The following is a 26,680-nucleotide window of genomic DNA, read 5'->3' on the forward strand; positions in this document are numbered from 1 at the left end:
CCCTTGCTGGCCTGGTCATTCCCAACTGACCCCCTGCTGGACTGGTTACCCCACACAGCCTGCTGGTCAGTCATTTGGTCATCCCGCACTAACCCCCTGCCAACCTTGTCACCTCCCGCAACCTGTGTTTGTTCAATCATCTGGTTGTTTTGGTCATGACGGCCCCTGGATTTTTATATAGTAGGATTTTCTGAATAATTCCTTTCAGAGATTCCTTGAGAGAAAAACAACAGAAAGGTTCTTCCTGCTAAATGTTAATTTCTTAGTATAATTGCTAAAGTATGCACATTTTTTTTCCTCAAATTTAACATGCTAGGAGTAATAAATGAGGAAAACAGATAACACAAAAGAAAAAGTATAATAATTAAACTAAAGTCCTGGTGCACTGCATTCATGCACTGGGGGTGGGGGGTCCTCTCAACCTGGACTGGGCCTTCTTGCAGTCGAGGACCCCTTGGGGGACGTCCGCCTTCTGGAAGGGAGTAGGCATAGGCCTGCAGGTGCACATCCACCAAGGGGTCCTTAGCAGGGCCGTGGAGGTGGGAGAGGGCCCACCACAGCTGCTGCACTTGCCAGCCATGAACCCGACTTCTGGCTTAGTGGCACTCCCCCCATGGGAATGCACTAACCACCAGGGGCAGCTCCTGCGTGAGCATATGCTCCCTGGTGGCCAGTGCATGTAATAGCTACCAGTGGTTCCACCATTTCAGTCAATTTGCATATTAGGGTTTTAATATATAGGATATATATCCAAATATGAAAAATAAAACAATTACCCTATGTTATTCTTGCACAATTTTATGCAATGATTACTCATTTTTCACATTGTTATTTGTATATATTGGAATCTACATACTACCATTTATCTTTTCTTTAACATTTAAAGATTGGCTTAGCTGGCAATTTATTTCATTTTTTTGTTTTGTTTTCATGTCAAATTATTTGAATGGAATCAAAGAAATCCCTGCATTAACTTATTAAAACATTCTCTATCACTGACTGAGTTGCAAATTTTCTCTTCTTGATACTATTGCAATTTTTTATATGTTTGCTTTTCCTTGACATCTCCAGCTATAATATCAAGAGGAACTAATTATGATTTTACCTGATGTATCTCTGCCTTATGATTTTCTAAAGTATCTCTAAATTGTTACAACTAGGTACTTTTTGAAAATTAATATTTAATATCCTGTATAATAAAAGCCTAGTATGCTAAGTGTCAGTAATCCAGTCAGCCATTCAAACATTCAAAGTGTAATATGCTAATGAGATGCTCACTATGATGAGCACTGACCACCCGGAGGTAGACACTCCCACTGGTAGGTTAGCTTACTGCTGGGGTCTGGCCAATAGGGACTGGATGAGAGGGCCAGACATGCTCTGGAACCCTCCTGTGGTTCCCTTTTAGCTGGCCAACCTCCTGCATCCCTCCCCAGCCCTGATTGTGCACCTGTGGGGTCCCTCGACCTGGCCTGAACCCTCTCTCAATCCGGTTTGAGGGAGCCTCCCTTCCCCCGCTCTGAATGCACGAATTTTGTGCACCAGGCCTCTAGTATAAAAATAAAAGACAGCCACCATTTTCCTAAATAAATGTCAATTACATACTGAGTTTTTTTGTTTTTTTTTTGAATGAGAAGATTCAGTCTTAAATGATGTTCTTACAAAAATCTGTTCCCCTGAGCAGTTTACAGCACATTCTTGCTGCGTGTAATCAACTATCAATTATAAGCATTGTAAGTACTATAGTTTTATTTTGAATAAGTTGTGAAGAAATGACCAATAAAATATTATATATGTCCGAAACCGGTTTGGCTCAGTGAATAGAGCATCGACCTACAGACAGAAAGGTCCCAGGTCTGATTCCTGTTAAGGGCATGTACCTTGGTTGTGGACACATTCCAAGCCGGCGGTGTGCAAGAGGCAGCTGATCAAAGATTCTCTCTCATCGATGTTTCTAACTCTCTATCCCTCTCTCTTCCTCTCTGTAAAAAATCAAGAAAATATATTTTAAAAAGTATCACAATATGTATACATATGTATAGATGTTTTTTATCTGTCCATAAGCCAAGTCTTTTGTAGACTAAAGTGTAAATGTATTCTTTCTTCCATCAGATGTGGGTTCTGTTGAAGGCCTTGCCTATCACCGAGCCTGGGACACACTGTACTGGACCAGCTCCACGACCTCCTCCATCACCAGACACTCAGTGGACCAGACTCGGCCTGGAGCCTTTGACAAGGAGGCTGTCATAACCATGTCAGAGGATGACCATCCACATGTGCTCACCCTGGATGAATGCCAGAAGTAAAAAACAGTGCATTTTTATTTCTTTAGTATCTTTATAAACAAAAGACTGTCTGGTTAATTTTAAAATGAACTAACTTTAAAAATAAAGATTTTCTTTGAAGTTATCTTTTCACAAATCATAGAACTAGTTTTTATAGAAGCATTGTAAATGTGAATTAAGAAAATACAGACTCTTTGAATGTATGTATCACTTCCATTAGAAATCCAGTCAAAGCAAATTAAATAATGAAAGGGAATTCAGACAGTATTGTGCTGAGAAAGGCATATGAAGAAGACATTAGGGCTCAGTTGATTTAAATTAGAATTTTTTTTGGAAAAAGACTGTTAACATGAATTGAAAGGAAAAGGTGTTTTGTAATTAATTTAGTAATATTAACAACTGGAGATCTTTCCAATTAAAATACTGAGAAAACAAACAACAAAACATCTTGTTTGCTGCTATATTTTCAACATTTGATGTTAGACTACAATTTAAGTAGTCCACATCTGTCGATGATATAATGTACAGACATTTATAATAATACTTACAAATAATAGCAAGAGAAAATACTAAGGCTATAATATGGAGCAAATATAAAATGATAAATTTGAAAAAAGTCATGCTTTTTGAAATGTCATAGAAAGTAATTATAAGGAAACTGGGGAACAAATTTGGCTTGAGGAAAGTAAAAATTAATTAAAATATATATCTACACATACCTACCTACCTATGGTGTTCCATTCTCATTTTATCATACAGCATGGTAATATATTTATTAACTACCAAAAATATTTTATTTTTAAGTGAAATAAGTAAATAAAAGTCAGACCAATCCGGCTTTCACTGAACAGAAGTTGAAGAGGTCTTTTTAGGTGTGGTGAGGAAAATCAGAGAATAAAAAACAATGACATGAAACCCTGACTACTTGAGAGAAGAAAGAGCTACATAAATCATGCAGTACAAGAGGAACAGAATCTGGACACTCTTAAAGAGCTGGAAATACATTTAGACTTATTTCACTTAATTGAGTAACTTCATCATATAAATAGAGACTCTGAAGGTTGAGAGATGAATGCTGAGAAGAGGTGGACTTCTCAGAGTTTGGTGATTTAATTCAGATGGACCCAGGCCTTCAGGTGCCTGGACTACAATGTTACATTGCCTTTAGATGACTATACAAATAAATGATATATGCAGTATTGCTTAAATATGAACTCTTATTTCAAATAGTTTTTCCTTGTCAGTATTTATTAAGCATACTTTTTTCAAATATTTAAAGCAGTCTTCCTGCTGGCTTCCCTCCCTTCCTCCTACTTTCCTTTATTCATCCCTTCCCTTTCTCCCTTCCTCTCCTTTTCCTCCCTCCCTCCCTTCCTTCCTCTCCTTTTCCTCCCTCCCTCCCTCCCTCTCTCCCTCCCTTCTTCCTTCCTTCCCTCCCTCCCTCCTTCCTTCCCTTCCTCCTTTCCTTCTTGCCTCCTTCCCTTCCTCCTTCCCTTCCTGCCTCCTTTTCCTTTCTTCCTTTCCTCCCTCCCTCATTCCTTCTTTCCTCCCTTTTTTCCTTTCTTCCTACCCTCTTTCTTTCCATCTTCCATCCTGAGCATTAACACCCAATCTTCTAATAAACTCTTAGGTACAGTCTTATAGATAAAAAACAAAATAAAAGGGGGGGGTGTTTCAGTAAAAGTAGGGCTTGGAGATTGGAATCTGCAGTCTCTCCACTCTTCCAGTGACCTTGAAGGGCCATAGAATCCTAGGATTTTCTCAAAGAAGAGTTTGACAAAGCATTCTATAAAATCTTTAAGTAACAAATACTATGTTTAAGGGTTGATAACCCCTGGGATTTCAGAAACAATATTGTAATTTATAGAAAAAGCTCACTGAGAGAGAAGAAAACACGATATTAAAGAAATACTAGTATAGGACTTTAATAATTGTATTTCTCTAAAACATTCCAACAAAGCATACAGAATTTAAAAAGCAAACCTGGAAGGAGAGGGAGATTTTGATTTTCAACAATTGAAGAAAAGTATAGGGTAAGAACAATGTCTAAAATGGTCATATTGGACCTGCTGAAAATGATATTAATAAATAAGGGTATATTTTCAGTTATGAGAAAATTTAAGATGATGGTTTTATACATGGTTATAATAAATCCTTACTGTGCAGAAAACTGACTCAATTTATTTACTCTTTGAGAGAATAGATTGAAAATTGTTTTCCAGAAATAGTTTCCAGGTTTCATTTTTTTTAATTGGAAAAATATGCATGCAAATATAGTATATATTTCCCCTTATATACTATAGGATTTCCTTAAGGATCAGAGAATATGAAAACTAATTTTGCTTCTTTGAAAATAGTTTGATGTTGCCATGTTTCCACTAATGTTTTTACTGTTAATGAAAATTTTAATTTATTTTTACATTTTTTAATTTAATTAGTTTAATGTTTTGGACCAACTGGAATGAACAGCATCCAAGTATTATGAGATCTACCCTGACTGGGAAGAATGCTCAAGTGGTTATCAGCACAGACATACTCACTCCCAACGGCCTCACCATTGACCACCGTGCAGAGAAACTTTATTTCTCTGATGGCAGCCTCGGAAAAATTGAAAGGTGCGAATATGATGGGTCCCAGAGACATGTAAGTTGAGAATTTCTTGATTATAAAAGTAAACATTTGAAAGATATATGCTTTATTCTTGCCTACAATATGCATATAAAGAGATTTCAAAATTGGTTAATTGTTTGAATCAGTCCATTAAATAATATATTCATTGAGAAAGAAAACTGGATAATATTTTGAAAACTTGATCTTCAAGTTCATTTGCTACCATAGAGACAATTTGACTCATATGAACTTTATTCTGGAGAAACAATAACTGATTGAATTGTTAATTAATGGGATTGTTATAGTGATTTACATAGGCTTCATTGTTATTTATAATTTTTTTTTAAATGTGAAATTAAGTTGATCAGTTACCCTAGGCTAAAAGAATATTAGAAAAGAATGAAATGATCTTCTGTGTGTGTTTGGGTCCTCAAAGCATCCTACGCTTTGAAAAGAGAAGAAAGGGATTCTTTCAAAGTCAAGCCCCTTCTTTGTGTCCTTTCTCTGGACATGTCAGTGGAAGAACTCCGGAAGGCCCTGAAGAACCCTTACAGGGGATACGTTGGGTCTGTGGAATGGGAAGAGTTCAGTGCCCTCTCCTATTCTTTGAGGACAATAGCCCTTAGTAACTGGGGAAATTCAGAGTTCAGGAGAGTAAGATCTGGTAGTCACACCACTGAAGAAATCCATGCCAGCACCCCCACCCCAAGGCATGCCTAAAGGACAGAATGATGCTGAGGCGCTTCACTCCTGACCTGCATTTCTTGAAGAACCAGATGGTAAATAATTTGAGACTCCAGAGACTGTGTTTTCTCTATCACAACTGCAATGCCCATAGAGAATATGTGGATGAATAGCTGTGGCAGTATTTCAGAATATGCAGTATAACAACAACTACAAAAAACAAAAACAAAGGGATATCTGTAATACTTTCAACAATAAAGATAAATTTTAAAAACAGACTGTATAGATAGTATATACAATAATAGGCATCCAATCAATAGGCCATAATTTTCTAATACCTAATCTATAACTTTAAGCTCACTGTTTAATTCAATCGAATATAAACCTATATGTAAATAAATATATACTATCTATTATATAAAGATAGTATGTATTTATACATATATACAGGTATTATGTAGAGTATTATATATATATGAGAGATCTTGAAGGAGAAAGTGCATTCATTTACATTCTAGTATAGGCACCTCATTATTGTGGGGAGTCTACTGTGTATATTACTAATAGAGGACAGTTGTAAGCTTAAGAAATGCTGAATGGGCTACTGGTGAGGTCAGTTTGTTCTAAAAACAATAACTGATCAAGTACATCTGTCTTAAAGTCATGGTTTATATTTTCTTTTTTAAAATATGTTTTAATTGATTTTACAGAGAGGGAGGGAGAGGTGGAGAGAGATAGAAACATCAATAATGAGACAAAATCATTTATGGCTGCCTCCTGCACACCCCCTACAAGGGACTGAACCTGCAACTGGCAACTGGGTCATGTGCCCTAACTTTGAATTGAAGCATGATCTCCTGGTCAACGCTCAACCACTGAGCGACACCAGCCAGGCTTTCTTTTCTAATTAAAGATCATGTGAACTTAGACAAATCACTTAGTCTTTATAAATTTTGATTTTCCAATGTGCAAATCATCTACCTAAATTTCAAGATTATTTGAGGATATACTGTGAAAGTATATGCCTAAGACAACAGTAAAGAATTTCTAAATGAAGCTAGTGGATAATGCTTTTGAAAAAGACAATCAGGTAAATCATTATTGTGGGTGTGGTATTATTTTTTGATATGTTCTGATAAAGGAAGTGCTTCTATAATTCCTCATAACAATCCTATCTCCACTTCATCTAATTTTATATATGCCTGTTTTTGCTTTCCCCTTCATTGTATTCTTATATATGGCAATTATAGCTGCTCCAGGTGATCCAGTAATTAGATATCTCTAATATAATTTTAAGGATTTATTTTGACATTTAAAATATAAACCTAGTTAAGATTATAAGTCACTTCCCATTCTGTCTAAAGCAGGGTATTTCTGGCTGGCTAGAGTTAACAGTACTGTATTGTGTATTTAAAGTTGCTAAGAAAGTTTATTTTTAAAATTCTCACCACAAAAAAAACCCCAAACAACAAAAAACAACACAAAAACAAACAAACAAAAAAAACAACAAAAAACTCTGTGAGGTGTGGTACATATATATTTTGAACTATGTATACCCTGTACACTTTAGATTTACACAGTGTTATATGTCAATTATCTTATACTAGAGGCCCAATGCACTGCCTTCTCTCTTTGCTGGGGCCTCCTTTCTGCCTGCTCACACTGCCCAGAGGCCCAGAGCTGCCGGGGCAGTGTGGAACAACTGCCATGGCAACAACACAAGTGTCCCACCCTTACCCATGGCTGCTTGGCACCTGTATATGCAAATTAACCCACCATCTTTGTTGGGTTAATTTGTATACTTACTTCTGATTGGCTGGTGGGTGTCATGAAGGTATGGCCAATTTGCATCTTTCTCTTTTATTTGTGTAGATTAGGGGTGTCGAACTCAATCAGAGAAGGGGCCAAAATCTAAAATCCAACCTAAATCACGGGCCGAATGGTTTACTGAACAGTCATAAACTGTCATTGTGATGGAAACGCAGTGCAGTGCAGTGATGACAGCACGGTGCGGGCCGCATTGCAAGGTCTGGCGGGACGAATTTGGCCCGCGGGCCTTGTGTTTGACACATGTGGTGTAGATAATAAAACCCTGATACACAAATCGACTGAAGGGCTGAAGGACCAGTGGCATGACCAGTCACTATGATGCTCACTGACCACCAGCGGGTAGTCACTCAATGCAGGAGCTGCCCCATGGTGGTCAGTGCTCTCCCACAGGGGGAGTGCTGCTGAGCCAGAAGCCAGGCTCACAGCTGGTGAGTGCAGTAGTGGTGTCGGGAGTTTCTCTTGCCTCCGCCTCCAAGGAACAGCGAGCCAAGCAGTAAGGAGCAGCAAGCAGGCAGTTAGTAAGGAGCAAGGGGTCCTGGACTGTGAGAGGGAGCAGGCCGGCTGAAGAGACCCCCCCCCCCCCGTGCATGAATTTCATGCACCAGGCCTCTAGTCTATAATCATTAAAGCATAATATGCTAATTAGACTGGACATCCTTCCAGATGACCTTCCGGATGAAGCAGGGCCTGTGAGGGAAGCCTGGGTCCCATGTTCCTACCAGAGGCCATAGAGAAGCCCGTGTCCTGGGTGCCATAAGGGAGCTGGCAGCCAGGGGAAGGAAGGCCTCCTACTCTTGCACTAATTTTGGGCCTTGGGCCTCTAGTCTATATACTAAAAGCCTAAGTGGCTGTTATGGTTGAACAACTGGAATGAATGGTTGATAGGATGCACACTGATCATCAGGGGGCAGACACTCAATGCAGGAGTCGCCCCCTGATGGTCACTGCTCTCCCACATGGGGCAGTTCCACTCAGCAGGAAATCTGGCTCACAGCTAGCGATTGCAGCTACCACAGCCTTGGGAACCTCTTCCGACTCTGGTATCATAAACCTAGTTATGATGATAAGTCACTTCCCATTCTGTCTAAAGCAGGGTATTTCTGGCTGGCTATAGTTAACAGTACTGTATTGTGTATTTTAAGTTGCTTAGAAAGTTTATTTTAAAAATTATCACCACAAAAAAAACAAAAAACTGTGAGGTGTGGTACATATATATTTTGAACTATATATATCCTGTACACTTTAGATTTACACAGTTTTATATGTCAATTATCTTATACTAGAGGCCTGATACACTGCTGTCACTCTGGGCCGGAGCCTCCTTTCTGCCTGCTCACACTGGCACAGCGGGCTGATATGAGTGTGAGAGGTGAAGGGCCCAGCCCTAATTTGGGCTCCTCCCTGGCCACCTGCCACTTGGCGCACTCCTGCATCCCTTAAGGGACATTCAACTGCCAGCAATAAATATATATATATAAATGGATGAATAAACCAAAAAAGAAAACATAAAATTGTTTCCCTGAATAAAATGAAAATTAAACATTTTTTTAAAAAAGAGACCAAATCAAAGTTTGGTGATTTGCAGGCTTCAGCCATTCAGGGTAACTCTCTGAAGTGTATACAATTGATATTCCTATTTGGTAAGGTAAGATTGTTATTGCAGTAGGGCTAATGGTGTTTATTTCTAACACAATTCCTTTGATTTAAATCCACATACATTTCAGTGATGGTTCGGCTTGGTTAGTTGTGCAAATTAAAGTGTTACTGGAGCTGATCTCCCCAAAGAGAAGTGTTCCTCAGGAAGAAAAATGGTCAGTATCCAGGGCAACTAGTGTATTCACCCAGGAAATATCAGCTGTCCTCTCGGAATGTGGCACTGATACTGATGGATTGATTTAATATTTCTTGGAAGCTTTCAATTTTTTAGGCCTCAGAGAGAATTTTCAAAAGACCAGCAGCCACCTGTCCCCCCAGCCTCATTTTAGAAATTCATATACAAAGATGAAAAGAGCAGATGGGTAGGAAAGCCTTTCTGCACACATGAGTGCAATACACACACACACACACACACACACACACACACGCACAGCAATTAGCATATGTCTTCCAAATTAATGTTGTTTGCAAAGTTTCATATTTAAATTCAGGAAATTCTGAATTTCTTTACAAGAACTTATATCTTCTCTGAATTCCTGATGAATTATTTGTATTGACCTGTAGCTGATTTGTATATATTTCTTATTAGTTTCTCATGGACAAAAACCATGAATTTTAGCTTCAGAGAATATATTGAATTTTATTCTGTGTTTGACTCTTGAAAACATTGTGTCAGCAAAATAATTAAAATGAACTAGTTACTATTTCAACTGTTTAAAAATGTTTCAACTAGTTTACAATAAAAGCTCATTACAGTAAAACTGTAAATAATTAGAAAAAGCATAAGTTTATTCCTGAGCTTCCTAGAAGCCTATTTGTACAGTACTTTTATTTACTTGAAGGGGTAAATAGATATTTCTCTGACCCTAATACTTAAAAGGCTATTGAAACAAGATATTTTATTTACATGAGGAATTTCGAGAACATATAAAAGCTAGTGAAAATAAAAATGCTAAATAATTTCTGCTAGTACATACAATCAAAATAAATACCAGGAAGTCACATTTCAATTCCTATTCAGGGTACACGCTTGGGTTGTGGGCTTGAACTCCAGTGTGCAGTAGGCAGCAGGTCAATGATTCTCTCTCATCATTGATGTTTCTATATCTCTCTCCCTCTCCTTTCCTCTCTGAAATCAATAAAAATGCACTTAAAAATGGGTGAAGTTAGTAAGATAGATGATTGCACAATTATTAAAAGTCAAGGAATAATATTAAAAATGGAGGGAGATATAAATAATGTTGGATATAAATAATATATAAATAAATATATATTGGAAGTACAACTGAACAGGTACATACAAGACCTGTCCAAAAAAAAGCAATACTGAAGACTCAGGCTGATATTTCCAACAGTACTCAAACAAAATCCCATGACCATTAATGCAGCAGCTGCAAATTTATATAATCAGTAGTTTACCTCTGAAGTGATAATTCCAGACATGGATATCTAAAGTATAATATTTAGTTGTTTATTTCCAGAGTTAGGAGCTGCAATTGAGCATCGTGGGGATAAAGGGGCAAATCATGTCCCTTGGTTCTATTGGCAAACTCAGAAAACTATGCCTACTGGCCTAGCCAGCTTGGTTCAGTGGATAGAGCATCAGCCTGCTGACTGAAAGGTCCCAGGTTTGATTTCAGCCAAGGGCACATGCCTGGGTTTCAGGCTCAGTTCCCAGTAGGGGGCATGCAGGAGGCAACCTATCAATGATTCTCTCTCATCATTGATGTTTCTATATACCTCTTCCTTCCTCTCTGAAATCAATAAATAAATATATTAAAAAAAGAAAAAGAAAACTGTGCCTACCAACTACCAGACCATCTACCTCTGAGGCTGCCAAATAGTAGGGATATTAAAGGACCAGTTAGTTGAATAAAGAATAAATGTCCCAGAATTATGTTGCCTTGGGCAAGAAAAAATTACTCATTTTAGTTTGTTAAAAATAACTTTGAAGAGATAGAATTTTTTAAAATACCAAATGCACATCAGAATCTCCTGGGAGTTGTTTGTTTTTGTTTCTGTGTGTGTGTGTGTGTGTGTGTGATGCTGATGCTTGAGCTCACCCAAGAACAATATAAACAGTGCTCCTCGATGAGGCATGTATCTCAGTTTTAAAGATTCCAGTTAATTTTTTATCATAATCAAAATTGGGATTTACCATTATAAACCACTATAAATATAAAAGGGAGTTTATACACGGTGTAATCAAATATATACTAAATGAGAATATATATTTTACTAAAAAAATAGTTTGGGTCTTTATCACCTGATTTAAAATTTGCAGGAGAGTTTGCATAAGAATCATCATAGTCTTGTCTTCTAGCACATCCCCCTAATATAGGACTTTCATCATTGATATCAGGTGGTAAATAGACACATCATTAATTTAAAGTTAATGTAGTATGAAAAGTCATGCTATCCTTAATGATTTTTCAATCCTCTGATTGATGTAGGAAGAATGGTTAAATATATTACTAGGACATATTTAACAACCCTATGACACTCCATTACTGAGGAAAATGGGAGAGTAGAGGTGTGGGGGATAGGGAACTCAAACTATAATTTGGTGGGTAGTAATGTTTAATTATAATTAGACAGTATTGTTTTAGTATTATTGTATGCATTTTTAGAATTGCATTCTATTTCTTCTGATACTGGATTTTCCTTTATGTTAATGAGTCAGTTTAAAGAACAGTTCAAAATAAATAACAGTAGAACTTATATTCAAATAAGGACAAATGAAAACATTAATCTCAGTTCAGATTTGTAAAAAGGAGAGAGAGAGAGAAACTGAGGCAAAATTATCAAAATTATATATTATGATTTCTAATTAGGTACGAAATCCAGGGAAAAGCAGTAGTGAGGGTAAAGGAGAATATACAAAAAAGAAGGGAAAGAATATGTGAAGAAGCAGGCTACAGAAATGGCAACTTCTTGGTATCATGTGCTTCATCTCCTAAGTCTTCTTCAGAGAAACCACACCAATTTCACATTGGACAGCTTGAAGTCAAGAGTGGGGAGGAAAGGGGACAAATGTTTCTGCTGTTTTTTTTTTCTCTCGGTCAGAAATTTGATTCATGAGTCATTAATTTTCCATTATCTTGGGGAGTTTTCCCAGGCTCCAGGAACAGGCCAGATGTACGGGTCCTGTGCCCACATGAATGTTCATCATATTAACTGTGGCAAAAAAAAAAATGGTCACAGGTTCTAGAGCCAATCATGGCTAAATGTACCTGAGGTGTTATGTAAATGATGTCTAATACCACCGTATTCAAGTGATTAAAGATGGGAAAATACTGCCTGACCAAAGACAGTTCATTCAGGACTAGGAACAGCGATAAATTAGTTTATTCTGATGCTTTAAAAAATTTACAATTTTTTTATAAGAATACTTTGTGAGTTTGAGTTACTTCATAGAAAGTTTTCAGTAATAGCTGTCATTTAGTGGGTGACAGTTTTAATCTGCATTTAAATAATTGTCACTGAAGCAGGTATTATAATTTCAATTTGCCACTGAAGTATTTGAGGTGCTGAAAATTAGCTAGCCTGAGGTCAAAAATCAAACAATGTTCATAAAACACAAAGGCCAAAGTTCTTTCATCTGCAATGTCTTCTTATCAGTACATGATCTTTACTAAAAATAAATGTCCATGAATATTTGCTGCCTTTCCCCCAAAATTTGTCATTAGGGAATCATTGACATTTTGCAGTGTAGTTTAAATGGTTACATTTTATTTGGGCCGGGAGTGTATTGCCTAACAAACTTCAAAGTGCATTCAGACAAACTGAGGGTCATGTTAAAATTCATGTTCCAATTTAGGTCTTATTTGGAGCCACAGATTATTTCTAAAAAGCTCCCATACTTTTAATAGCAGTGGTGTAAATACTGTCACCACAAATTGTTTGACTGAATTATATATACCTGTAATATATAATACAAGTAGTAAGGTGGTCCTCAAACATTCAGTAGCAGAGTTTCTGGAAACGTATTAAAATTCTTAAATCCTAGAATTTCTGGAGGGGGACAGGTAGGGATGGCCTTGGAGAAATGAACAATAGGGTTTGACAACAAACACACATATGTTATCAAACAGGCACAGCTTTATGAGTTAGACTTAGTGAATGCAGCAATTTTTACCTAGCTCAATAAATATTTATTGAATGAAAAATAAAGTCTTAATTATTAATGATCAGTATGGCACAATGCCATGGTAAAATACTTCCTCCTTTAAACTAGTGAAAATTATTGAAGTTTGAAGACTAAAGTATTGAAAAGTGATTTACTCAAGAAAAACCCTATGTACTCTTATAAGTGCCACTCTGAAAATATTAAAATAGGGAAACTACCAATTGTTGATATACTAGCGACCAGAACTGTGGAATGACCAGACTGACCAGTGGCTATGAGGCACACTGTGGTAGCCAACCAGCCTGATCCAGGCCCTAAGCAGCCCCTGATCGGCTCCCAACACCACGATAGGGGGTGAAGCCAGCTGGCCAACCTCCCGTGGCCCCTTCCCCCTGCTAGCCCAGCCTAATGGGCCTCCATTGAGGCAGGCTGGCTGGACCCCATCCATGTACAAATTCATGCACCAGGTATCTAGTTAAATATAAAATACATTTAATTCATATTACTATAGTTGAAGTTTATTATTGTTTTGCTTATGGGGAAATAAAAGAAGAAAATGCTTAAGTAAGCAAACAAATCATCATTATAAAGGCATAATATTTAAGACTTGTTTACTTTTTAAATTATGTGAAAAAAATGCTACATAAAAGGTTAAAACTTTTAATAATGTTACTTTCAGTTCAAGTGCCAAAGTCATTTAGAAAATTATGCCAAAGCAGCTTTCAATTCTGACCAGATCTTCCCACTGTGGTTTCTTATATCAAAATTAAATATCGGAAGTAGATAAAAGCAATGATGCAGGTTTGTGTCTGTAACTCAGCTCCAAGAGGCTTCAACCTGCTGATACTCTGTTGTAATAAATTATGCAACCAGTGTGGTTTGTGTGATTTATGATTGCAGTAGACCATGAGCATGGTGACTGACATAAGCACGTGTCCCATAGATAGCTAGGCTGCACGATGTTCTATTTCTCTTTTTCCCTTTCAAGTGCTTAGTTCAGAAAATATGAAGAAAAAAAAACACCCACAAAATTGACAAATACAGGAGGCTGTTTCTGAAGCAGCCCTCTGCACAGACTCTTGAAGTAATAGTTTTTAAATTGAGAAGTCCCAGTGCTCTTCTTGCTTCCAGTCCTCCCAAAGGACTGTTTAAAAAGATTTTAACAAAATACATTAACTCATATAAATTAGGTTTTGTGAACTCAGGATATAGTTTTGTTATTTTTACTTGCATAAATACATAATAGACTTAATATGCATTTCCTCATTCTTTCTCTGAGCTATTATAGCTATCATAAAATTGAATTCCAGACATTGAAAATCAAAGTAATTACCTAACTGGTTGTTACATCCCTGCTTTAAAAAGGAAAGCATTAATTCTGTCATGAGTTCAATCATATTTTTTAAGGATTTATGCTGAGGTGTAAATTGTCTCTTTTGGAAGCAAAAGAGTCAGTTGAGTAAATAATATAATTGAAATACAACTACTGTAATAAAGGCCTGTGTAAAGCTTAGCTGGCTAACCCACTGTCAGTCTCCCCATCTATAGCTCTCTCCTTATGCCTATTATATTATGGAACCAGGCTATTATAATGCAAAATGCCATAAACATTTGAACTGAACAATAAGCAGAGATGATGCAATAGGCAAGATAGTTACGGCTTCCTCAGGGAATTTCTGGGGCAAGAAGTGGAAAGGGTTTGTTTAGTGGAGTATGTATAATCTTAGAAGCTGACCTTAGTATATACATGGTGAAAAATGCTTCTGAACATTTGACCTCAAGAGTGATGGATTCTGACAGTCTGGTATCTTAGGTGGCATGGTTATGTTTTATGAAACTACACTCATGCAAATCTGAGTAGCCACCATCTGGAAATGGAACATTTTCTCCTGATAACAATGTGGGTTGGCTTGCATGCTTCCTTAGTTTATTTCGCTGTCTTGTATCTTCACAAAGAAAGTAACAGTTTTCCCAAAGGGAGTAGAAAAGAGAGTCAATGCATTTTCTGGAAAACTTACAATGCAATTGTTATAGGGAGCAAAGTATAGCGTTTGAAATTGTACCATATGAGCTAGAGCTATCAGCCAAATACTCAAGTGACCACAGACATGGTTTCAGTGGCTTTTAAATCTTGAATTAGAAGGTGATGAAGCATTTTTCTGGCTCATCTGCAGCATCAAAAGTATGGAGACTGGGAAGTTTATACATACTGGTAGTTTAGCAGAAAGGCTGTATTTTGAAAGATTAATATCAATAGTACCAAGATCAAGTATTATTAATTCTTATGATGCCTTGTCTGATGTCCCCTTCCTGCTATGCTGAACCTACTCTTCCATTATTTTTAATATTTTCTTGAGCTTATTTTTTTACCTTTACTGTTTCCTTTCTTTTCTGCTTGATATCCACACAGGATATTGAAAGTAACCAATTATGAAATATTTGGAACTAAACATAAGGCATGCTTGAATGTGAGAAGTTATGGCATGGTTAACATAAATGTAGTTAATCTATTGGAAAACATACCTTATCCGAATCAAATATACAAAATCATACAACATGCACACACACAAACATGCATGCATTACTTTACTTATCATGTCCATATGGACTCCTCACATCTGAGAATTTAGGATGACATTATAAGGCTTTATATCTGCTTATAGGAGTTAGCATTTAGCTTGGATAATATAGCTTGTTAGCATTAGAATGGCTCTTAGAGATTATCAGACAAGTTCTGTCACTTAAGAGATTCATAATTTGCTTATAGTTGCAGAGCTAGTACCTACCTGTATTACCCCGAAATCTATATACTTAGTTTTGGTCCTTTTTTCCTTGTCAGGATCGGTAATGTTCTATGTTATAAAAATATCCCAGGGCCAAATATATGACTTATCCATCTATAGTTAAGCATCAGGGCTAAGGTAAAAAGCTGAAGGTTAAATTACAAGGTGTAACACTGATCATTTGCCACAGTTATTTAGAGAAAGTTGTATTTTATTTATGTAAAAGCTACTATCTAATCATCTATAAATTTTAATTTTTTTTCTTTATTATATATCTAACACCTCAAAATATGTTCATTAAGAAATATTGCTTATTTAATTATTTTTTCAAGGATTTAAGACTGGTGTTAACATTTGGATAATATTAAAGTTACTGGTTAGTTATCCAAACTCAGTTAAAGGAAGAAAATTTTATTGTCTAAATGTTACAAAAATCAGCCAAAAGGTGATTTATATGCTGAACAGCTCAGAGCATGTCCTTGAACAATTGTAACTGCTTACTTTTTGTCATTTTTCTGGTAGCTTCCAAATAGTAATGCTTAATGATTCAACTTAAATTAACTAAAATGAATCCTTGTGGAAAAGCATAATTCCTGCCTGGTACAAGGGAGCTGATTATATTGCCTTCATTCACACCAGAGTTATTCAGAATTCACTGACACCCCCTCACTGCTAAGTTTTGTTGCCTTTTTCCTAAGCAATTGGAAAAAGGTGTCCTTTTGTGCAGGTGTGCATGCAATTTATGCCAAATCGAGGGTAGTGGTCAAAATGCTGCTGCCGGCTCATGGAAACAGCCAAATAATGCTTAAACAATGAATCAAAGTGCAGACTTTGAGGATATATAATAGTGTTACTTCAAACAGTGTTTCTCCAAATATTTATCTTTCAATTGAATTTTATGAAATAGCTTAAATGCAGGGCAAATGACACTAATGAAGAACAAATAATGATTTGCACAAGCTAAAATAGAGGAGAGCATGGCATTTGATAAAATATTTGAATGTTACTCTAGTCCCCCTTTATCTGCAGTTTCAGTTACTGCAGTAAACCACAGCCTGAAAATGGAAAATTCCAGTTATAAACAATTCATAGGTTTTAAATAGTGTGCCATCATGAGTAGCATTATTAAATATCATGCCATCTTGCTTTGTCCCTTTGTCCAGTCTGTCCATTCTATATAAGCTCTGACTATTAGTCACTTGGTAGCCTTCTGATCAGATTGACTACCACAGAATCACAAGGCTTGTGTTCTAATCCCCTTATTTTATTGTTATAATTTACTACTTTATTATTAGTTATTCTTGTTAATCTCTTGCTGTGCCCATTTTACAAATTAAACTTTATAATATGTATGTATGTATGTATGTATGTATGTATGTATAGAAATAATACATAGGCTATGTAAGGTTTGGTACAATCTTGGGTTCCAAGGTGTACAGTGGGAGCTTTGGATCCTATCTGCCTGCATATAAGGAGAGACTAAAGTATATACATTTAAAATCCTTAATTAAATCAATGACAGGACAGGAGATTAAAAGTGTCAGAATTTGAAATATAGACAAATGCATATTAACACATAGAATAAAGCATTGCATTTTAGAATAACTATAAAAATGGTAATCACTCCCTTCATCGTCACATTTTTCTTCTTTTCTATTATAAAAGATCTCACTTATGGGCCATAAGAGGCAGTAGTAGTAAATCTATTTAAAATGTGCAACTTAATTATTATTTTTTCTCTAATCTGTCCTTGGGCTAAATACTTTGAATTGTGAGAATTTGTTAGGCCAAAAGCCTGAGTTGAAATGCCTGCTTGAAAAATCATAGCAGTAAGAACTTTTCAACTGGGCTATCATTTGAATAGCGCCGTTAGTTAATAAGATGGCCTTTCATCAGCACACTGACTTGGAAGTCGTTGATGTATTGGTTTCATTTGGATTCCTGTTATCTTTTGATTTCTTAGATAAGATGACTTTGCCATGATTGAGAGACCTGCCTCTCATTTTCTACCCTTTCTTCCAGGTAGTGGTCATCATCAAATTTAAAAATACCCAACTTGGAAAAGAATAAGAACTCAGTATATTTTATAATTTTTATTAGGTATTTGAACAAATATGGTGCAAGAATATTTTTCTTCAATTTACAGATTTTAGGTAATTTGTGCTTATTGTTATTGTTCTTTTGCAAAACCTTAAATCTTCTATTTTCATGCAAAATTCTACATAATTTTTTGGATCATAAACACTGAGAAATAGTCCTCACTCTGAGTGGTCTGGTTCAGGTGGTTGGGCATCTTTGCATTCACCAGAGGTTCTATTCCTCATCAAGGGTTCATGCCTGGTGATTAAAAGGCTTGATCTCTAGTAGGGGGCATGCAGGAAGTAGTTGATCAATGTTACACTCTTTCACTGATATTTTTCTCTCTCTCTCATTTTGTCTATAAAAATCAAACTATTTATTTAAACTATTTTCTTAGTGAAGACACTAAGACAGATCATTATATCCTTAAAACATATGTTTTTTATTGATTTCAGAGACAGGAAGGGAGAGAGAGAGAATGCATCAATGACAAGAGAGAATCATTGATGGGCTGCCTCTTGCATATCCCATACTGAGGACTGAGCCTGCAACCTTGGCTTGTGCCCTGACCAGTAAAGGAACCCTGGTCAAAGGTAATTAAAACAGCACTGTATTGACAGAAAACCAGGCACAAAGACCAATGGAACAAAACTTAGAGCCCAGAAATAAACTCACATGTGTACAGGCAAATAATTTTTGACAAAGGAACCAAAACCATACAATGGAGAAAAGGAAGCATCTTCAATAAATGGTGGTAGCAAAATTGGGATATTCTTAAATATTCTTAAATTAAATATTTCTTAGTTTTAAGTTGCAAAAGAATAAAACTAGATTGATGTTTGTCCCGGTATACAAAAATTATCTTAAAATTGATCAAAGCCCTAAACATACATTCTGAAACAAAAATCACATAGAAGAAAACATAGGTACTAAACCTATGGATCTTGGTCTTAGAGAATATTTTTTTTGAATTTTACCCCAAAGGCAAGGGAAGTAAAGGTAAAAACAAGTGAATGGGACTATATCAAATTAAAAAGCTCTGTACAGCCAAAAAACTGCCAACAAAATTAAAAGGCAACCAAGCAAAGGAGAGATGACATTTGCAAACAACAACTCTGACAAGGGGTTAATATCCTAAATCTATAAATAATGTATACAACTCAATTCCAAACCAACAATCCAACTAAAAAATGGAAAGAAGACCTGAACAGACACTTGTTCCCAGAAGACATACAAATGGCCAACAGAAATATGAAAAGATGCTCAACTTCACTAGCAAATAAAAACTAATTCAGAATGTAATGTTATAACTTTAATAACTATAATCTTATATGAACATAAGGCACAATGTCAGAACCTTGCTCAAATCTCATTCAGGAGTGGCTATAACACTTCAGATATAGGACAATTTATTTTTCTTCTCCTCAGTCTTCTGTGTGACCCAAGGAAATACTCTATCAACCTTCTTTCCTTGAAAAAGGAGCAAAGCTAAATCATTTAACTTTACTTTCCCATATTACAGATTCGGAAACTTAGTCTCAAAAAATCAAAAATTTTATCCAAGGAAAAACAAAGATTAGGGTTCTTTTTACTATTAATACTTCTCTCAGGCATATCCCCCAGACCTTTTCTGAACCCTCCTTCACCTGTTCTTTCTCTTAAGAGGCTTACCAGTGTGTTCAAGTGACTCTGACTCTTGGTTGAGTTTGATCAATTAAGAGATCAGAAGGAGAGAGTGTAGAATCAAAAGTAATTCATCATTTTATCTTCCTCTCTGAAGGGTTTGTCTCTCTAAATAAGGCCGTAACTCCTCTCACATATTAGAGAATCTTTTAGATAATTGTGCATGTGTTCTTTTCGAATGTTGGTGGATACACATTACATTGAGACTTTTTTTTATTCTGCAAGCTCACTCAGGCAAGTTAAATATTGCTTTCTGTTCTTAAGTTAAAATTTCTGAGTTTTAAGTTGCTTATACACCACCACACAACCATTTTCTCTAAGGCACAAAGCAACTGCTCTTGTGCCTTTGCAATCGGTAACATTTTGTCATGCCCATCCATGGCAAGTGCCAAGTTGTCATTTCTTATAATGACCGTTTATGATCTTGTCAGTGAGGCAGTCATCTGGGGTGTTTGGGAAGCCTCCTGTTTGCTTGAATTTTAAATTGTTTGATTTTACATTGAGCATCTGGGCATTGGAAATATGTTGTTTGATTTATAAAGCTGGGTATTTTTGTATTCCCTCACTAGTTCCAGTACTTCCACCACTAAGCCATCAGTGAAGTTCCAAGGTGAAAGAATCATATGATTCAAGACTAAATTCTCAACACATAATTTCAAGCCTATGTGGCATCACCAATTTAATTGTCTATCTATGAGGATACACATGAGATTAAGTGACTGTGTCAAGAAAATGAATTTTCTAAATGAATATGAATTATTATTTTGAAACATGATGCTATTTATAGGTTCAAGGTGAAAGTTCCTCAAAATTATGCCCTAATGGTGCATTATCATAAAACACAATAGAGTGTAATTTATGATGGCAGTTTTCTGCTCTCTAAATAAAGATGCTGATTAGGCTTGTAAAGTGCAGTATTTGTGAACCTATGCTACAAATGTTTTAAAATAGAGATGAAAAAAGTATAATTTAATGGATTTCACTTTTCTGTTTCACATGGAACTCTAACCAGTGGAATGAGATATCTTGGGATCAGTATGATTCTTAGTTGAACCAAATGTACCCTATAAAATCCTATGCAGCCCTAGCTGGTTTGGCTCAGTGGATAGAGCTTTGGCCTGTGGACGGAAGGATCCTGGGTTGGATCCCAGTAAAGGGCATGTACCATCTCGTTTCAGGATCCTCCCTGGCCAGAGCACTGGTCAGGACATGTGCATGAGGCAACCAATTTATGTGTTTATTTCACATCAGTATTTCTCTCTGTCTTTCCCTCTCTCTTCCATTCTCTCTAAAAATCAGTGGAAAGATATCAAGTAAGGATTCTTTTTAAAAAGCCTATGCATAAGAGTAGACTGAGTTTAATGCTTTTCTGTGTCAGCAGAAGTAGAGAAGTAAACTACTGATCTACAGAAACTTAACTCAGAAACACACTTCAACTATGAATGCTGCTTGGGCCCTCCTTAGGCCTGGTTTGGAGAGCTAACTCAGGACCAACCCCGGCTCTCCATCATCTACGTGAATTCAGAAAACTACTAGAGAATATATGGGGCACTGAAATGAACCTTTTGAGAGTAAGCAGCAAATGCATACCTGATAATTGAATGTAACCTATTCGACTATCTGGTGGCACTGAATGCAATATAAGGGGGAGTGGGGGGAAATCAGTGGCAGTAAAAATACTATTTATTCTGCCTTCTCCCACCCTTCTACTTGCTACTACTTCACTTCCTTTTACTATTCTTCTCTTCTTGTTCCTAAAACATTACAGTCAGAAGCAGTAACCAGTAGGAGAGATAGGTTGTGTTGGGTTTACCCCATCTTGGCTGGCACCAAAAATTCTATCAACTTACTTTATTTAAAAAATTATTATTATTTTTTTATTGTTTGAAGGATTACAACTAGTAGTACATATGTCTCCTTTTTTCTCCCTTGACCTTCCTCCAGCCTCCCATACTTTCCCCCTCCCCCACATATGCCTTCACTTACCCCCACCCCCGTATCTTGTATCCATTATCTATTGGTTATATTTATATACATGCATATAAGTCCTTTGGTCAATCTCTTACAGACCCACCCCCAACCTCCCCTGCCTTCCTGCTGTAGTTTGACAGTCTGTTCAATGGTTCTTTATCTCTATAACTATTTCCCCCCATTTATTTTCTTTGAAAACTCTTGCAACTTCAGACTAGAAATAAACATATAATAACAAAAAAAAAATGTTTGAGTCCCAATTTCAGTGTCCAAGAGTTCTGAGACCCAGTTTCAATATCAAATAGTTCCTTATGTGTACATGTCAGCAATGATGTCTGGATGATGGACAAATGGTGGCAATGCAGGTCCGACAGTCTCTGGTTTGGTCCTGGGCAACCTGCAGCAATGCACAGCTGCTGACTGCTAGCGTGGCCAGGCGTCATTAGCCTCTTCCATCTCTGGGCCACCATTGGGCTATCAGGGCCTGCTGGCTGTGGGAAGGGTCTGGGAGGTTGGCCGGCAAGCTCCATTGGCGATCATGGCCTGTGGCATCTTCCCACTGGTGGTCAGTGCACATCATAGCAACTGGTTGTTCCATCGTGAGGATCACTTAGTATTTTATATATATATATATATATATATATATATATATATATATATATATATGTTAGATCCTATAAAATAATTTATCTGCCTTTATTGTGATATTCATATGAGATTTCCTGTTTTAGCTGTTAAATGGTAAATTACAGTAATAGACTTTTAAAATGATAACTAAATCTGTATTCCTAGGATAATTCACACTGCATCATTATTTGTTATTCATTGTATTCTTCTCAAATAATCATGTTTAAAGTTGTATTGTTTTTTTTCTTTATTCTTTGTTTTATTTTCCCTTAATTTCTCTTTTACTCTTATTTTTTTCTTTATTTAGATTTTACTTTTATTTTAGTGTCTTAGAGTGAAATCTGAAGTCATTGATTTTTTTTTCATCTCTTCTTGCATATTAGCTTAGTAGTAAATAGAGATATACTAAAAATATTCAGTAAACACATTGCAAAAGGTAAGGATAGGTGAAACTGATTTGGCTCAGTGAATAGAGTGTCGGCCTGTGGACTGAAAGGTTCCAGGTTCAATTCCGGTCAGGGGCATGTACCTTGGTTGCAAGCACATCCCCAGTGGGGGGTTTGCAGGAGGCAGCTGATCAATGATTCTCTGTCATCAATGTTTCTAATTCTCTATCCCTCTCTCTTTCTCTCTGTAAAAAAAATCAATAAAATATATATTTTTAAAAAGGTAAGGATAATTAAAACATTTAAATAAACTATGAAGAATATTATAATAGTACACATAGTAAAATGCATTTTTGTTTGATGATTTCCATTGATTAACTATAACTAATCATAATCCCTTATTTTTGACCCAAAAATAGATGTGGATATAGGAACATGTTTATCCTCATATTACAAATATATATTTTAACTTATTTTAGGTGATTGTAAAATCGGGGCCAGGGACTTTCCTCAGTTTGGCTGTTTATGACAATTACATCTTTTGGTCAGACTGGGGAAGAAGAGCCATCCTGCGTTCCAACAAGTACACAGGAGGAGACACAAAAATTCTCCGTTCTGACATTCCACATCAGCCTATGGGAATCATAGCTGTTGCCAACGACACCAATAGCTGTAAGTTACAAAGAAAGCAAATTTATTTCTTAATTATATACTCTCAAAAATTTCTCTTTTTTTTTTTTTTCCCTACCATAATCCAATTTCATTCTAATGGCACTAAAACAGCTGGAAGTGCTCAGGGTGACTTTGCATGAGACTTCCTGCCTCTTAGCTTGTGTCTCTTTAAGTATTTCAGTAATACTTAGTTGGATTTCATTTTGTTAAATTTCCTCAGGATTTGACATTTCAAAATATTGAAATTATACAAAAGATGTAAGTTAAAATGTCTGTGGCTCTTAATTTATCACCAAAGGAACAATTCATTTTAAATTATTTGTTTCTGGAATTCTATTCCATTCTCTCTCACACTCCGCATACCTTTGAACATTCAAATCAACTTGCTTCCCTGTCATAAGCAAGCTTTGCACCTGGGCTTAATTTTTTTTTTAATCATTGAAATATCTACAAAATTGCTGTTTGTAGTGTTGGTGTGATCTCCAGTAGTATGAGTGTATTTGGTGCTATGGCATCCTTGATAAATGTGTTAGATAGCACCGTGATCCCTGTTACATATTTTTTCATGTTAGTATCTTTGAGATATTTGGATTTTCTAAAGTCCTGACTCTTTTTTGTTTGTTTGTTTATAAGATTTTTAAAAGAGATTGAGGAAGTCTAACAGTTAATCTACACCTAGCACAGAATGGGAAATCAATATAACCTTACCAATAAGGCTTCCTCATTACAGGTGAACTTTCTCCGTGTGCATTATTGAATGGAGGTTGCCATGACCTGTGCCTTTTAACTCCCAATGGGAGAGTGAACTGTTCCTGCAGGGGAGATCGGATATTGGTAGATGACAACCGATGTGTGAGTAAGTAAAAAGATTCCGAATGTGATATGACACACTACTCAAAACAGCACACATGGACATTGGCATGTTTGACTATGTTCTTGAAGTTTAACTCTCCTCCAATAGACAAGGCCCCATTGACTTACCTGTATATTCTAGGAGAATTCAGCATTCTACTTTGCTATAGCCATATGTGATAGATAATGCTAACCCAAAGAGTCACACATGGTGTCACTGATTGTGAACTGGAAGATTTGGGACTATCTAAAGAAATATCTATACACAGTGATCATATGAAAATGTATGACTTTGAACATTCATCAACAGTAAAATTAGTTAAAGCTGAAATAAATAGGTATGCAGGCTGGTATTGTGGCCTTGTAGTAAAACCACTCACAGCCTGTCCCAGTATGTAAATGAGAGAGAATGGCTCATGTGACTTATTTGTAATCATTTCCAATCTGTTAATTAAAAATGCAGCATTTCAGCCTTGCATGATGTTCATACCTCCAAAAAGCATTAAAATCTGTAATTAGTACCATTACATTATACACTTATTAACAACTAAGTTTAAAAAATTGTTTCTAAAATAAATAAGGGTTTAAGTATTCCAATGTTGCCATGAAAATTTAGCCAGCAACATAAAACAGGTTAAATCCTCTTTATCTTTGAGATACTGTGTAAGGCAGATGAGAAAGTAGCATCTTACTGGAAACTGATGAACTCACTCTCAGAATGTGTCAATATTTCACATATTTTCTCTAATTATATCCTCATCTCATATTACTTTTTTATCTTAGAAATTCAGCAGATGTGTCTCCATTATAAAAATAAGATCAGTGGCTATAAGTATTTTTTTTTTAATCTTCATCTTCAGGCTTATAATGGATTTTACCAGAAGGATCCTTTAGCTACTCTTTAATACAAGGACTTGGACATCATTTTGTTTACCTTAGAAATCACTGCACCTAATACAAGAACTTCAACATACCTTCTCACTTTGCAAATTGGTAGCACAACCCAAATGGGTACCTCTTAGCCAAGTAAATAAAATAATAATAAAAAGAAACTGTGCCAAAGCAAGCGAGGAGGAAGATGCAATTGGTCAGGGAATTTTAACTGAAGTTAGCCAATTTCAATAATTCGGGCCACAAATCCCCATATTTCTTCATCAACTATCATTTTCCTGAAATGCTTAGGCAATTGCTAAAACCCTCTCTTTGACGTTGCCTTTGTGGCTTCAGCGGCAATGGGCTGGATCTGATGCCATCTGTAAGCCTGGAGTTTTAGCCACGCATTAGAATCACTGATGTTCCATTCACAGGCCGCCACAGGCCAGTAGTGAAGCAATGCCTTTGGTAATAACAACAAGGCTAATTTGTATACAGCGGATGCTTGTCCTTGCTGCAAAATAGATTACTAGTAGATACATCTGTCTCTAGTAAGCCACCTGTTTCTCCCAGTTGATGGGAGAGCATGAATCAGACAGAAAACTAACCTTTTAAATAAGCGCAGTTTTTCCACATGCAACTGTAAAGTGGTGGTGGATTCCACAGAGGTGACAAACCTTTATAAAAGCATCCTGTATCCTTTGGGCATTCATATTGAAATCCTGTGGTTCAACAGAAAGATTGGAAAGTCATTCTTGGCTACTTCTTGTAAAATTCATCTTTGAGAAATGATAATGTTTCTGGCATATCTGTCTTCCTCTGAATTAATTCACCCAGAGCCATTCATGAATGTCAATGTCAGTATTGAAGCAGTGAAAGGCCATTTATTAACTCCTCCCTGAGGCAAAGGAGGGAAAATCATCTGTTGTCAGAACACTGGACAAAAAGTTTAGACAATTCTATTTTATTTAACAACATTGCTAAACTTATCAATACGCAAAACAGAAATAAGAATAGCAAATTTAATTAGATAAAGTAAAAGAATTAGAAAATAACAGAACCACCTGAACTGGTTGGCTCAGTGGATAGAGCATCGGCCTTTGGACTGAAAGGTTCTGGGTTTGATTCTGGTCAAAAGTATGTACCTTAGTTGCAGGCACTTCCCCATTAGGGGGTGTGCAGGAGGCAGCTGATCGATGTTTCTCTCCCATCAATGTTCTGAGTCTTATCCCTCTCTCTTCCTCTCTGTAAACTTTACAGTGTAAAGAAATCAATAAAATGTATTTTTTAAAAATAAAATAACAGAACCATATTTTTGTTTCTAGGAAGACAAAGAAATACTCAACCCCTTTTCATCAAATGAAGATACCTAAGCATGAATTGTACAGTGTTTGCTTTTGTATCATAAAAGTATACTTATTGTGAATAATCTTTTGTCTCCTCAAAGGAATAATTATTTTATTTTTTAATATTTGTATAGTTTTCAGAGAGGAAGTGAGAGGAAGAGAGAAGGAGAGGGAGAGAGAGAGAGAGAAAGTGAAACATCAATGATGGGAGAGA

At 36.3% G+C, this 26,680-nt stretch overlaps 1 protein-coding gene across 1 annotated transcript in view; it reads left to right on the forward strand.

Moving 5' to 3' along the window:
• Nucleotides 1-26,680, forward strand: part of LRP1B (LDL receptor related protein 1B) — a 1,573,107-nt gene that overhangs the window by 1,268,240 nt on the left and 278,187 nt on the right. The window contains exons 42-45 of the mRNA XM_036421500.2: nucleotides 2,113-2,302; nucleotides 4,724-4,928; nucleotides 23,203-23,395; nucleotides 24,126-24,251. Coding sequence (XP_036277393.2) covers nucleotides 2,113-2,302; nucleotides 4,724-4,928; nucleotides 23,203-23,395; nucleotides 24,126-24,251 — 714 coding nt within the window. The remainder of the gene's footprint in view (nucleotides 1-2,112; nucleotides 2,303-4,723; nucleotides 4,929-23,202; nucleotides 23,396-24,125; nucleotides 24,252-26,680) is intronic.

The sequence above is a fragment of the Pipistrellus kuhlii genome, unplaced genomic scaffold (assembly GCF_014108245.1).
Source record: "Pipistrellus kuhlii isolate mPipKuh1 unplaced genomic scaffold, mPipKuh1.p scaffold_m20_p_7, whole genome shotgun sequence".
Classification (NCBI taxonomy): Eukaryota; Metazoa; Chordata; class Mammalia; order Chiroptera; family Vespertilionidae; genus Pipistrellus; species Pipistrellus kuhlii.